Source organism: Rhinolophus sinicus, linkage group LG04 (genome assembly GCF_036562045.2).
Source record: "Rhinolophus sinicus isolate RSC01 linkage group LG04, ASM3656204v1, whole genome shotgun sequence".
NCBI lineage: Eukaryota > Metazoa > Chordata > Mammalia > Chiroptera > Rhinolophidae > Rhinolophus > Rhinolophus sinicus.
In genome coordinates this window covers 147,003,695-147,019,128 of record NC_133754.1, presented here as the reverse complement: position 1 = coordinate 147,019,128, position 15,434 = coordinate 147,003,695, and the positions used below count along the sequence as shown (strand labels likewise).

Here is a 15,434-nt window from a genome sequence, read left to right as displayed (position 1 = left end):
AGGATCACATGGAAAAGAATGATGTTGACATATGAGGGTAAAACACTCCTTGGCCAAAATAGACTCCATCGTATTTTTCACACAGCAACCCAAATTATAGAAAGGAGGTTCTCACCTGGAGTCTTGAAGTTCCTCAGCTGAGAGGGAGTGTCATAGACTTCAAGGATCCAGTCACCAGCAGCTCGTTCTCCCCAGCAATGAATGGTCATGAACTCCCAGTTTTTAAATCCTTCCATGGAATGATCAAAAAGCCTGAGAGAGAACCATTAAAAATTGTTTTATCTATTATTTAAAACCCAGTTAGGGTCAAGTCAAGGCCATGATTAAAGATCTCTTAGTATCCATCAGTATGTTCAGCTCAACAATGGAGGTTGTAGTCATCCTGGACATCACTGATTAGTAGATCCAAACATGTATCATTTATTATTCTCCCATAGGGAACTGGGCATGGAGCTGGCCATGCAATAGCAAATATAGAAGGCATAACTGTTTTGGAATCAGGGAAACTAGGTTGAGACTTTACCCACAAGACTGATCATACCAAGTGTTGAAGATGTGGTACAACAGAACTCCTTACACTGTTGATGGGAATACAAAATGTTACTGCTGCTCTAGGAAACAGTTTGTCAGTTCTTACCACACACCTCAACAATCCCCCTCCTAGAAATGTATCCAAGAGAAGAGAAGACATATGTCCACTCAAAGAACTCTACGTGAATGTTCACAGCAGCTTTATTCATAAAGGTCAAAAACTGTTAACAACTCAAATGTCCTTCAGTGGGTGAATGGATAACAAATTACAGTATAATCATACAATGAAATACTACCCAGTAATAAAAATTAATGAACTACTAATAAACACAACACGATAAATAAATTTCAAAAGCACTAAGCTGAATGAAAGAAGTCAGATACAAAAGACTACGTACTATATGATTCAATTTCTATGACATTCTAGAAAAGGCAACAGAAACATATCAATGGTTATCAGGCACTGGAGGGAAGTGGGCGGGTCATGGTGGAAGTTTTGGGAGTGATGGAACTGTTTTATATCTTGAAAGTGATGGTGTATGGTTACACAACCATGTAGGTATGATAAAACTCACACAATTGGTCACATTAAAAAGTGAATTGTATATAAATTATACCTCAGTAAAAAGACTCTACCCACTAATCTTATCTAATTTGAGGAGTCATGCTTGGAACTGCAATCTAGATTCTGCTCTTCCAGCCCTTCCCATAATTTTCTACCTTTTTAAGTCCCTACATGAAATCTCTCTCTACTTGAAATAGCTAGAACAATTTCAGTTTCCTGTGATGCAATCCTGAGGGATACAAATATGAGGGAAATAAAATAAACAGAATCCTCATCAAGAATAAGATGTCAATAGATAGTATATAAAACTAGCACATTAAGAAATAGGTGTATCATTTATATCGACATATAATGTAGATTTGACTACCCAAAGAAATAGCCAAAAGATTTCTGTACAGCTTGGATCTAGAAGGTGGAAAGTAAAAGATGGTACAAGAGGCATATTTTTTAAAAAGGACTTTTCTTTTAAAAATTATGTGCATCTATGATCGTTTCTTGAAAATATAATGAAACAAGAAATAGAACTTGAGAGCCATAGAGGCAAACAGAAAGAGAAATATATCTCTAGCATTGTCTTAAGAATAACCATGTCCAGTTACTGGGACATATTTGTCCTTCAGTGGAAACAAATGCAAAGGTCACGGCAACTGGATGTTGATGGCTATTCAAAACATGCAGTCAGCTCTCTCTCGTTTAATTTCATGTTCACCAAACAAACTGGTGGTTATACTTTGACTTTCTATGTAGGTCTTCCCACTGGGAGAAAATGTGCCCTTTTAAAAACAAAAAAGTAACCACTGTAATTTTGTAATAACTTAATATATTATAAGAATTCTGATTTTTTTTCAAGAAAAGTATCTTATCAATATGTTTGAAGCTCTCTCTAAAATGCCAGCTGGATTCTAAAGCTGGAAGGTTGGGTGGCACAGCTGTGGGCTGTGTTAGGTCAATGGCCAACACTCAGCAGTATTCCCTAGAGACAAGCTGTAAACAGGAAAATCACCTGCTACACATTCCTGAGCTTTTGAAAGAAAAATAAAAATTATTTAGCAATAGTCTCAAAGTGTCCCACGGTCAGAAAATTTGGAAAAGCCTCAGTTTAAGCTGAACAGGTCTCCTTACTGGAGAATATCTCAAATCTTCAGACTATTCAAGTATGTTTTGTTAATTTCCACATGGGGTTAATGACAGGCAGTGATTTTCAAACCTTACATGGACAGGAAACCCTTTTCCTCGTTTAAAGAATATCTGTATATTATTTATAAAGGTTGCCTCTGTGGCATTTCAATGAGGACCTCATTGGACCTGGCAGCTTTCCCCCATAATAACAGGGATAGAAACAGTGGCTCCTTAAAGGAACATTTCCACACTGTAATTGATCTTCAGTAGAGGAAGGATGGTACATTTTATGGAGCTCCTCAATCCATGTGCTATCATGATAGGGCTCATTTCACAATGGCTTAACACTGGACTTGGCCAGGAAGACATTGATGGCTTATATAATTGACTTACATATAAAATCCTTCATATATGTAGAATGTGTGTATGTGGGATGAGATGGAGGCACAGAGGTGGGGGAAAAGGAGCTTTTTCAAACTGTGCTTCCTGCCAGAGACAGGATACTAAAGGGAATATGTTGACATAGAAATGGATGGAGGCGGAAAAGCAGTCTAGAACCACTTCTTAGCCCACAGCTCTAATTTAGGCTCTAACTCGTTGAGGCCATTGTGCCATTTGAGGGCACTGAAGCAATAACTTGTCACATAATACCTTTCTAAGAGTGCTGAACTTAAAAGCAATTCCCAAACAGTTTAGACAGAACATTTGGCTCCTTGCCTCATGTCCAGAAACTACAAAGGAGACTTGAAGCTGCCATCACATGAGGGGCAGTCTTGTTTCCACAACCCCAGCCAATTTATAATTACTCATGGGTCAATTATTTCACTGCTGGATTAGCAAGACCCTACGTTTCTTTCCTTCCACCCTTTCCTGTGTACCTTTGAAAATCATTCCATTGCTACCAATCACGTTTAAATCATATTGGGAACAAAAATTAAATATAAACTCGGTGCCAAGAATAAATATTCATAAATCAGCATTCAAATAAGCGTTTCAAAGCCCACATATAAACAGGCTCTGTCTATCTGGCTAACCAGTTACCCCGTGGTCTCTTCACTTTATGCAGAGCTGGAATGATCATTACTTTCATACGGACATAAAAGTTGAGGAGAGGAATAAAAATGTGGCCAAACACAATCATTACATTTTGCTAAAAGAGTTGATGGGGAAAGAAATAGACACTGATTACTGTTGTTTCAACTAGCTGGGCATTCAGTTTTCTAACCTCACCCTGTCCTTTAACTCTGATTCAATACTTAAACTATTCCCTATTTTTAGCACTGTAACATTTAAAAACACTGTGTTATCTGCATATAACAAAGAGCAATGTCACTAGTAGACTAGATTTGTGTTGCAAGGGGCATACTTTCTCAAGACAATCACGTGTCAAACCACTGGACACCTGCTAAGAAGATTCTAATTGTGTGGTCTCTGTACATCAACTTAAAAGTCCAATGCTCAATTTGAACGTCAGTGCTGTGCCAACAGTGCAGAAACCAGATACATGCCAACATTATTAGTATGGATAAAATGTCAATAAAGCAGGGCCAGTGTGCTGAAAGCTGGAGCAGATTAACTCCATGTCTATATCTACATCTTCTGTTGCAGTGAAACACTGTTCTGTCCAAGCTGACTTCATAATCTGAGCTTGATGAAATGATATATGCATGTGGTGACACAAATTATGCATCCAGTTATTAAAACAGTGCCCCACAGCCCTATCCCTGTGAGCGGTTTCAAATAAATTACTTTGGATGATACGTGGTAGAAAAGACTGCCATTAAGTGTAGTACATCCTTTTGAAGAATTAACTCAGGAAGTAACTCATATAATTACCATAAGCTTTCCCCCCTGCCGCTCTTTCTCACTTAAAGAGTGTAGCCAGTCTATCAAGGCTACAACATTCTTCTATGATGTTATGGCAGTTATTTAACAAGACATTTTATACATACTGACAGCTATGTGTTATATAATTATTTCTGAAATTGTAAATGGATCTTACTTTCAGAATCATCCACTACTAAGCAAACAATATTTATGTTCACTACAGAATCAGATGTTAGACCAATATTTTTGGAAGTTTTCTCTCTTTAAATTTTTTTTTTTTTAAGTGCTTCATCACAATTTAAGTTAGAGCTTATAGAATGCTTCAAGCACTCATTTGGCTCAATTGTACTTCAGTGTTTCATTTTTTTTTAGATGTTGGCTTTTTTAAGTTTTAAATACTTTGTTTCTGAAATAGGGTATTTAAAAACACTATTAAGTCATTCTCTTTCATAATCTAAATCACTTCTTTAAGAAAGGTTTAGAGAAAGGTTCTAGAATACCTAAAAAGATGAGGTGTTTCATTTTTTTTTTTTTTTTTTTTTTTTTACTTTCAACATGCATACTATTAATAACTAACTCAACAGTCCCAAAATGCATTTCTTTTTGTGGGTATATGATGTAAGTACTTAATATTTTTGAAGATTTATTCCATTGTATAGTCGACGGCTTTTATCTAAGTATCTGCTTTATATTTTAAACTCCTTTGTAAATTACTTGCACAGCATCCAGCACATACTGCTCACAAGTCTTTTGATGACACAAAAATAACAAGAATGTGTACGAAAAAGCTGGATGATCTTTAAAATTGATGCTGCTTAAAAAGTGCTCTGTGGACAGGCAGTGTCAGCATCACCTGGGAGCTTATTAGAAATGCAAATTCATGGACCTCACCCCAGACCTACAGAAGTAGAATCTCTGGGAAAGGGGCCCAGCCATCTGTGTTGGATTGAGTCATTCACCAGGTGTTTTGAAAAGCACAGCGTAAATAAAGGTTAGCTCTTATTAAATGCTTACTATGCCAGGGGCTGGGCAGAGGACTAGCCTTATGTTATCTTATTTAATACTTGTAACAATCTTGTGACGCAGATACGATTAGGTCTATTTTCTGGATGAGAGAATCACTGTTCCAAAGTCAAACGCAAAAATTGATGAAATCAGGACAAACCCAATTCCGTCTAACTCCAAGGCCCTGTACCTCATTTTGAATGAAGGAAGAGGGGTCTCATGGGGAGGCCTTACTGGAATGTAAAACTTTCACTGCAAAAGTGTAATTTATACTGCAAGTAACAAATGCATCTATATTGCATGACACTTTACAAATGTCAGTTTTGTCATTGAACATTTGGGTAGGGCAGTGACAAAAATGATTCAAATATAAACACCGCATTTAAACATAGTTAATTATAGAACGCTATAGGTTTTACAGTCTAGAAAGTGAACCTCCTCTCTACTTAAGATCATAATTAGAAGCAGAGATATTCAGCTGTAATCAAATTTAGAAAGGGAGGCAAAGTCTCAGCTTTCAGTCAGAGGCCAAAATTTGGAACAGAGAGCCAACAAGCTAAACTAAATCTAAAACTCAATGAGTTGGGGGAGGGGGAGACTTAGAGTAGAAAAAAGATGATGACAGCTTTTCATAATTCTACAACAAATGCAGCTGAAGGAAGAACCTGATAGAACAAGCTTTTGTGTGTAAAATTTGACACAGGCAGAATTTGAATATGCCATAGAACAAAGGCTGATATCGAATGTGGCTCTTGTCTAAAAACATTTTAAGGGACTGAAGCCTACCTAGCTCCCCCCACGATGTTGGACCTCTCTCGTTTGTGCTGATTATTCAGTCTGGCTTTTTGTTAGGCAGGGTGGGTGTACAGGCCAAGAGGAGGACCAAAAGGGTGACAGGGCAGGGGAAAACAAAGGGAAGAGAAGGAACTAACCGTTTGTCCATTCTGGGACTGCTCTGTTTATTCAGGGCTCCCACCCACTAAATTATCAACCTGGCTTGCCAAGGGTGCTTGCCTGCTGGGCTAATTGGGCACGGAGCTCAAGTTGGACTAGTTCTGAATGCTGCTGAGTGCCTTCCAGGGCTCAGCACCTGCAGATGTTTGGGTAAACGGCTCCTCCTCCAACAGCTGTTCTCCACAGGAGTTCTAGCAAGTGCCCTGTCAGCCGGGACAGGGGGGCACTGAGGGGCTCCAGACGGCCCACACAAACCTAAAGCGTTCAAGGACTTTGTGGAAAATCAACTCCCAAGGAACTTCTGCGGTGAGGGGAAACACAATACTGAAGAAATTCCTCACAGGAATGTCTAGGAAACTAAGGACTTCTTGAAAGCTGACCATGGCCCCTTTATTTCCTTTGGGAATTTAATCTTACGACTAACATTTTCAGGTTCCAAGACTGTGACACCTATTTTGTCAATATTGAAAAGGAGAACAGTCACAGGTAATAAGGGAGGGGCCGTCACGGTCATCTCAGGTCTTCCTCTCCCTGGTTTTCCCTTATTGTCAATGTGTTTGATTTTTGCACCAGAATGGGGAGATGACACCGAGTGAGCCTCAGATTCGGGGTCTGAGCTGGCTCTCAGCATCCTTCCTTCTCACAGCAGTCAACACACAGTCCACCGTGGAACAGATCACACCTCATGAAGGAACAGGAGAGATCAAATGGGGATGACCCTTTGGCACCACAGCTCTACCTCTTCATCTCAAGTGACCCCCACGAGGGAAACTTTGTATTTTAAACCTTTCAGAATTCCTATCTTTTAACTGCATAGTGTTCTTTTCTTTATGTGGTCCTCAGAAATCTTGATTTCTTTGAAGGAAAGATCAGTAAGTATCCAACAGGGGAACTATTTATTGCTCTCATTAATAAATTTGGAGAGAGAACTTACTTCTAAAACCTGACCCAACTCACCTTTTCCTTGAGGTAAAGTGTTATTGCCTTGCAGACGAACAGGAAGGACCCCAGGAGCGAAGGAGGTCTTCCTTTAGCTCCCTCCCCACCTTTTTCTATGCTCCTTGTCCTCAGCTCCCAATCGTGGGAATGTGCTTTGAAACAAGGCCAATATGACAGGACACAAGGACGCCGTACCACTAGGTCAGAGACTGAGAGGTTTTGAGTAGAGATTTCCTCTCATAAAATTAAAGCTTTAGAATATGCCAGAAGGAGAAAATGCCAAAAGAAACGGTCTTTCCTTAGCTGCCTCGGTAGGAGGGATGCTACTAGTGTCAAGCACAAAAGGACAGGAGAGCCAGGCCCTGGAAGGTGGCCATATGTGGTTTTGGGACCCGGTGCAGCTGTTTTACATTTAAGGAATCGGCTGCTCAGAACAATGTTTTTTGGGAACTGTAGACAAATGAATTCATAACATCTTTCACATCTCTCGTCCTCCAGCCCCCTTCCTCTACTCCAATCTGTCGAGCTTTTTTTGGTGGTTACTTACTTTCAGCAGTGAGATGGAAGATATGCAAAAGAGCAGCACTTTAAGAAATGCTCCAGACCCAGAAGACTTGCACTCTGGGTGCAAATCTTATTCCCAGGGGGTCTTGATCAGGGAAATTGAGGTAAACCTTATGACCGTCAGTCACCGAGTGTCTGAAATGCCTGTTTCTTTTCTCTGACACAGATATGAAGTACTCTTGGGTTCAGCACTTTGCAAAGAGTAAAGCAGATGTCCGCTGTTGAAGAATGCATGTGCAACTGAAGCCAGTGACCTTGTAATCCACCAAATGCCTGTGACGGAATCCACAGCGCCTCTGCTCACAAGTTTCCTCTCTGAAGTCATTTTGGGGGAAGCCAACAAAAAATTCCAAAATATGCAGGAAGAGCCTGGAAAGTCTGAGGAGGCTGAGTTTTCCAAGCAAACAGCAACTGAGAAAGGGTTGTTTTTCTAGAATGGAGGGGGCTTGAGACTTAAGAGCCACAGATGTGTGAAGCAAACCTTTGCACTTCACAATGTTTCACCTAGATAATTTTTCAAGTTCAACACAGATGAGTAGTGGTAAAGAAAAGAAAAGGAAAAAAAAGCAGAGAAAAAGGTCTTCCCTGGCTGTGGTAATAAGCTGCTGTGATCTCCAAGGAATCATGTAACTGTGCATCTTCAGGCCTTGCTTGCTGGAAAGAAGCATCAGGCAGGTAATGACAACTACCTGGCTGACAACAGCTGAGACCCCTGTCTGTGTAGGGAGAAGGGCATGCTCAGCGAGCTGAGGCCAAAGCATCTGTCTGTTCTGTGCACCAGCACACACTTTTTCTGGCTAAGCTTTGCTTCATAAATACTAAGCCCAAGTCTCCCCATGTCCGAATGGAAGACGTGAGGTTTTAAAGAATACAGCAAGTCTTCCAAGCACAGAAGTAAAATGCACTTGAAAATTCTAGAATCTGTACTCCTGGGCAATATCACCTAGAAGTGCTATTTGTTGCTCTTTCTTTTTTCTCATAATCCTATAGCAGATGAAGTTTGGGGATTTTGAAAAGCAACTGGCAATCACTCAGTCCCACTTTCGGTTCTGCAGACTTGCACTGTCTCCTGGACTCTCAACACCTCTGGTTTGACAAAGATCCCTGCTGCCATGGTCACCTGGCATGTGGACACGTGGCTGTGTCTACATAAAAGGTTGGCTTTCATTTGGACTCTATGTGTCATTGACGATAAGGTTGTTTGCTACCATTAAATGTTCTCTTGGAGAAGAAAATCGAATTAAAGAACCTTTTAGGCTTCTGGTTGTGGTTTTTATTTTAGAACCATAATGGGAATGAGGTGTATAGGACAACCTGACATTTCCCCATCTGGTCCCACTTGCTGACAAACACCCCCGCCCATGCTCCCAACCACTCGAAAAGCCAGGGGAGCAAAAGAAAACTTGTGCTAGAACACTCTGGCCTTTCAGAAGGATCCTGGCAATACAATTACCTGCTGGAGAAATGTTTGGAGGGAGTGGGGAGAAGGAAAGAGGCTAAGAAGAGAAACTGGGTGCCCTCTTGCCCCCTTGGGCAATAAAGACTAAAGGGTCAACTTTTAAAACAGAGGTCAGCAAACTATAGTCAGTTCTGAAGCCAAAAACGGCCTGCTGCCTGTTTCTGTAAATAAAGTTTTATTGGAACACAGCCACGCCCATTCATTAATATTGTCTACAGTGGCTTTTGCACTCTTAATGGCAGAGTTGAGTAGTTGTGACAGAAACATGGCCTGCAAAGCTCAAAACATTTACTAACTGGCTCGTTGCAGAAAAAAACTTGCCAATACCTGTTTTAAAACAAATATAATTTCCTTGAACTTTGGAAAGTGCTTGGGCAAGAGAATTCAGTTAATCTGCCCTAAATGCCAGCAAATGTTTAAGGGCAGGGGAGAGAATCCCAGAGGCCTAAGGAGTTAGTGCTCTGTATTTCTTTTTTAGGATAAAGAACAACAGGTGGCTTTCAATTTTTTTGCAGCATCCTTTTTATATTACCTAACTATTAGACGTTGTATACTGTTTTATGCCTATAGATTCTAGGTAGCTTCCCACTTTGTACTTATGTGTGGGCAGTGAGAGCTATGACAGTCCCATCATGACACCTAAGTGCCCCCTCAGTTTCTAAGTAAGTAAGTAGCTGCTGACCCTTTCTTCCCTAAAGAATAGCTGAGTGTCAGTCTGATTCCTACACACTGGTGGGCTAAGGACATCATTGTACCTGTTGGCCAAAAGCTGGGACCTGGTTCCTGAGGGCGAGGTCAGGTAGATGGCCAGGTCTCCCCTCCTGGGGTGGGTGATGGTTATGCGCACAACGACATGTTCCAGGTAGTTGACATGGTGGTTGGGGTTATCAGAGCAGCCCGAAGCTTTGTAGATGGAGCGCACTGCACTGTTGGGGCGAATTGTCCTGCAACAGAAAGACAGGGAGTCTGAGCAAAGTCCATGGCACAGCTTGGCTGAGAGATCCCGCAGGCCTAGCATGAGATTACATGATGTAATGTAAGCAGCTAGTTGCTGGATACTAAAGGACACAGTACTATCACCCAAAAGATTGGGTCATTTAAAGGATTAACACTGGTTAGACAGTGAGAAAGATGCAGGTGAGAGGAAAAGGGGAATTAAGGTTCTTTTATCTTCATGCAGCTAGTGGATATCAAACTTGAGAATCTCACCTTATTAAAATAGAGGTTGCTGGGCCCAGGCCCCAGAGTATAGTCAGTAAGGCTGGGGTGGATCCCAAGAATGAGCATTGCTAACAAGTTCCTGGGTGACAGTGATGTTGCTGATCTCTGGAATACACTTTGAGAGCCACTGATATAGGGTACTGTGGTACAGTGAAAGCTTGGGGATTAGCATGGCTTTGGGATTTGACCCTGGTCTACCATTTCCTTGCTCTGTAACCCATGGGCACACTCTTCCTCTTGCCTACAGGTTCCTGTCTTCTTCAGTAGCTTCCTTCTGTGCCATTGTTCCTAGAACACTGGGCTCCAGCCATACTGGCATCGGTTCAAGTTCTGGGATAATTCAAGTTTCCCACCTCAGGGCCTTTGCACGCACTACTCTGCTTCAAGGCCTTTTCGTTTTTGCTGCTGTCTATATGGCTGACTCTTCCTCTTGCTTCATGGTCAAAGCTTAAATTTCACTCTCTGAGACTGTCACTGAACCATCGGAAAAATATGCCCCCCCCTTTGTATTTCCCCATTCACTTATTATAATCTGTGATTATCTATTTATTATATTTTTTGGTTTAATTCCCACTAGGCTGTAAGCTCCACAGGGCAGGAAGCATTTCTTATTCCCCTTTCTATCCTTTTTCTTCTTGCTTTTTTAATTTCTTTTTTTTGTTAAGTTTTTTTGTTCCTGCCTGTTATTTCCCCTTTCTATCCTTAATATCTAGCTCAGTGCTTGATATCCAGTAAGTGCAAGAAAAATAGTTGCCGAATTGGTAAATGAATTTGTGAATGAATAAACAAATATTCCATTTGACTGCATTTCCTCATTTATCAAGTGGCAATAATACCCAAGTTCTTATAAAGTTTTAATAAGAAAACACACATGAAGTTTCTAGAACTTGGCTTAGCCCATAATAAGTACTCCATAAATACTGGTTAACTTTTTACTCCTTTATCATTTCCTCTTATTCTTTGCCACAAGAGTAGAACAGGAAAACAAACAAACAAACAAAACACTTTCATCTATTTATTTCTGCTTCCTAACAAATTTCCTCAAGAATTATAATGGCTCTGGTTTCCTAAATTTTTTTCTGGGAGCCAACTCTCTAAAAAGAAAGCCAAAAGCAAAATACCAATAAAATCATGACAATCCTACTCTTTGAATTCAGCACCTAGGAGAGACTTCACACTACGGCTGGTAAATCCTGCCAGCACAGCCTCCAAGTTTGTGCAGCTGGAACATGGGAATAGGCCCTGAAATCACTGAATAAACTGCAATTTCACTCACTGCGTACTTAGCCACTCTTTGGAGAATTACACGGTATGTAATCACGTTTCCAGAACATAAGGTTTAGCTTTTTGGAGCACAATGACTTTTGGGGAATACTTGCACCACCAAATAGAAGCACTGACAGAGTAGAAACCTTAAGAATGCCCAAACTTTAGGGGTCCCCCCAAATTCTCTCTTAATAGATCTTGTTTTAAAGATCCTTGGGTTCTGCTAGTGTGAATTTAACAGCTTAGCATGCTAGGCATTCTATTAGCATTTTATAATTACATTAGAAAAAAACTACACAAGGTTTTAGCTTCCATGCGTCACAAAGGGTTATCTTGAGCACTTGCACTGGCCTGCTCTCTTTAAGGCCCTGTCATGTTGTCTGCTTGCAGCAAATATTACTTGATTTGTCGGTCTGTGCTCTCCACACACACGTGCTGCTGGGGAACCGTGGTCCACTTCTCCGCCTCCATCACCATGGCTTCTGCATCCATCAGTCCAAATCCATAGAGATGGCTCACTACGGAAAGCAAGAGGCTGGTCAGCTTTACCGTGGTTAGGAGCCACCTAGGCTATGCATGTTGACTTACAATTTCACTCAGAAGAGAACCCAGGCACATCCCTAGCTTGCTTTCTAGCAGTGATTTAAAAACAAATGAAACAAGTAAACAATCACAAGAAAATAAGAGGAATGTACATTACTCATTGATTATGTGTCATTACTAGTAACATGCCTATCATTTATGAATTGTTACTATATGGCAGGCACTAGTGCATATTTTTACATTTAATCCTCCCAACAATCTTAAGGTGTTAGTGTTATTATTATCATCATTCATGGATGAGAGAAACAGAGAGAAACTTGGCTGGGATTGACTAGCATTCAGTGGTTGGGCTGGATTCTAACCCACATAGTTTTCTCAAACGCCTCACAGTTAACCACTTGTAGTCATGTGATGATGTAATTGATTTTGGAAGATAAAATCATTAATGGTTTAAATAGCAGTGACAATGTATACGACTTCTCCTCGTGCAATAAGAAATTACATGCAAGAAATACCAGTTTTCTGACATGTCTAGTATTTAGGTTGAATATCCCAGAAGATATAAATTATTACTTCTCCTCTAACATATGAAAAATTTATTAAACTTTATGCATGAAATATTTGGAGGCCTCTAGACTTTCATGCCAGCTTCTTATCCTCACATGTGGTAATCTTTTAGTTCTCAATGAGAGTACCTATTGATTTAAAGCTGAATTTGACGTAACTGTCTCAGAAACTTCAATTACATATAGGAAGATTTTAATGATGATACAGCAAGATCAACTCTCTAAAGGTACTTTGAAATCCCAGTTGAATACTTTAAATCTTCACCTTGTATTAAACCCTCATATCTTCATATTTAATACAAAGTCATACTTGTACCAGATTTGCTGTCTAAAATATTTTCCTTAAAACATTAATTATATTATACAAAAATTTCCATAGCTGCCCAGGTTTATGGATTATTTAAATACTTCAGCTCGAAATTCAAGATGTTTGATGATTTAGTCCCATTCTACTTTCAAAATAACCTTCTTACCAAACCTTCTGCTTTAGAAAAGTCACTCCTTTTTTAAAGATATGACACTCAAAGTTATATCTTGCTCTTTCTGTCTCACTGCCTTTGCTCATGCTGAGCCCTTAGCCTGGAAGACCCTCACTCCTCCTCTTTGTAGAGTCAAACTCTCCTCCTGAAGGCCTAGCTATTCTGTCTTCTCCTCCTTGAAATATTCTCTGGCCAATATAAATCAATAGATATTTACTGACATTCAACCATCTGTGATGAGTGAACTTTTTTCTTTATAGTCTTATAACTCTAATTAATTTGTCAATCCATCTTCCCTCCTGCCCATCCATCCATCCATCCTTTCTTGAGTGCCTTTATGTTCCAGGTACTGTATTACACACTGCACTTTTTATCTGTGCCTTCAACTGAATTGCTAATTAACTTTGTCAGCATATGCCTTTTTCTCCCAACTACATTATAAACTGCTTGATGGCAGAACTGGATCTTTATTTTTTCATATGTTCCATGGGACTTAGCAGAACATTATACATATTGGAAAAAAAGATATTATAGCATATAAGAAAGAAAAATTGTGCTAGGATTCAGAAATATGGCTCTATTTCTGCTATTTGCTAATTACATAATTCATGGAAAACAAGATAAAATATCTAACCCACAATTTCCTCATTTTGGGATATTATCTATCCCATTACCATTACTGAATTATTATTCTATGTCCCATGTGAAAAAAAAATCTGTTTAAAGAACTATACAAATATAGTAGGGCTCATTATTATAATATGAGGTAGTCAGTCAGAACATACTGAATAAAACTGAATAAAATTACTTTACTATGGCAAGAATATATGTATGATTTTTATACGTGTACTTTTGCTAATTTTAGTATAAATTATTTATTTTCTTGATTAAAAAGTAACGCATGTTCATTGCAAAAACTTGTAAATAAGTCCAGAAAAGAAGGAAGAAAATAAAACACCAATAACCTCATCACAATTTGGTAACTGCCATTAACAATTCTGTACATATAGTTTTAGTTACATAATATTATGTGAAGCAATTTTGCCTCCTTAGTTAAAGAAGAGAGAGAGTGGCCCACATGATACATGATAAATGTCAAATTTGGGCTTAAGGAAACCCATCCATGAAGATTTTTTTGTTAAAGTTCATGTAAATCCTATGTTCTCACTTATCACTTAATCTTAGCCTATATCATTTCACTGTGAACAGTCTAATGTATTTTCTTTCCCTGGGGGAATTGAAATTGTTGCCAAAGATGCTGTACCAGGCTCTCTAAAGCTGCAAAGTACCCAAATACCTCCATGCTAGCGTCACGTAGTTTCAAACGAGCACAACTTATTTTATCTCAGCTTAGGGAAAAAAGATGACCGATTTGATTGGTATATGCGGCGGTGGGGAAGAGGGTAGGTGGTAGCTTGGGGAAGGCAAGGGCTTTAAATGGTCTGTAAAATTGGGGTTGCCTGGGATCCAGTGAGCTGCTTTGGCTCCTGTATCCCCACCCCAACCCCCAGTAACCGTCAACCTATCAACTATTAGGACATAAATTAACACACAGAGTCATCAAATACAACAAACACATCATGCCTGTTATCCACTTGAGTTAAGCAGAAAAGCACCTTGAGTCTTTACGAAGGCCATAAATTTGTTTCCTTTTCCGATTCAATTCCTAACCTCCAGAGACAATGTCCGTCCATGCAACTCTCAAGGTAGATGTTCAGAAAAGGGGCTCACTAGCTCCATTTAAACTAGACTGGTAAGTCAACAGAAAAAAAGTGCATTAATAGAATATTAATAAATGAGGGAATTAGATTAGATCAATGAAGGCCGTTGAGTCAGTAATGGAGACTTTTAGTATTTTAAAATACTGGAAATTATTGGTCTGTCCACAATCATGAAACACAGCCTAAGAAAAAAATGAAATACATTTCTTTCCTTTTTTCAGTTGGGTGGGGGGGGTAGTGGCTAGCAATATATCAGCTCTATGACTTCTGATTGGCATTTATTTGTTTGGTAAATACTAATGAGAAAATAATTACACAATGAATGTATTGGGCAGATAAACTTCTTCAAAACATGGTGTCAATAGGGAAAATAGCCATTAAATAGTTTGGAAGTATGAATCATTTTTTGAGATATAATTATAATTGACATGTGATTTTTTTAATATATAGTATACAGCTTCCACACTCTAAAATGACCTATAAATTAAGAAACACTGATCTTCCTTTTGGTGACCATTCGAATCAAGTCTGTGTTGACATCCCACTGTTACCATGATAGGCCACGGGGAGTACGATTTCCCTCCGGTGGCTGCAGAGCATCTGGCTTAGAGGACAGCTTCCATAAAGATTTGTGAAGTGAATGAACACAACTGAGAGTAGAAATTTCATTTAATT

General features: G+C 39.4%; 1 protein-coding gene across 3 annotated transcripts in view; it reads right to left on the bottom strand.

Annotated features, from left to right (window-relative positions):
- PCSK5 (proprotein convertase subtilisin/kexin type 5) overlaps window positions 1–15,434 on the bottom strand; it is a 404,636-nt gene that overhangs the window by 155,198 nt on the left and 234,004 nt on the right. For all 3 annotated transcript variants that reach the window (XM_074330572.1, XM_019736691.2, XM_019736690.2), the window contains exons 11-13: window positions 11,851–11,968; window positions 9,719–9,907; window positions 116–252 (exon numbers count right to left, since the gene is read on the bottom strand). In XM_074330572.1, the coding sequence (XP_074186673.1) occupies window positions 116–252; window positions 9,719–9,907; window positions 11,851–11,968 (444 nt within the window). The remainder of the gene's footprint in view (window positions 1–115; window positions 253–9,718; window positions 9,908–11,850; window positions 11,969–15,434) is intronic.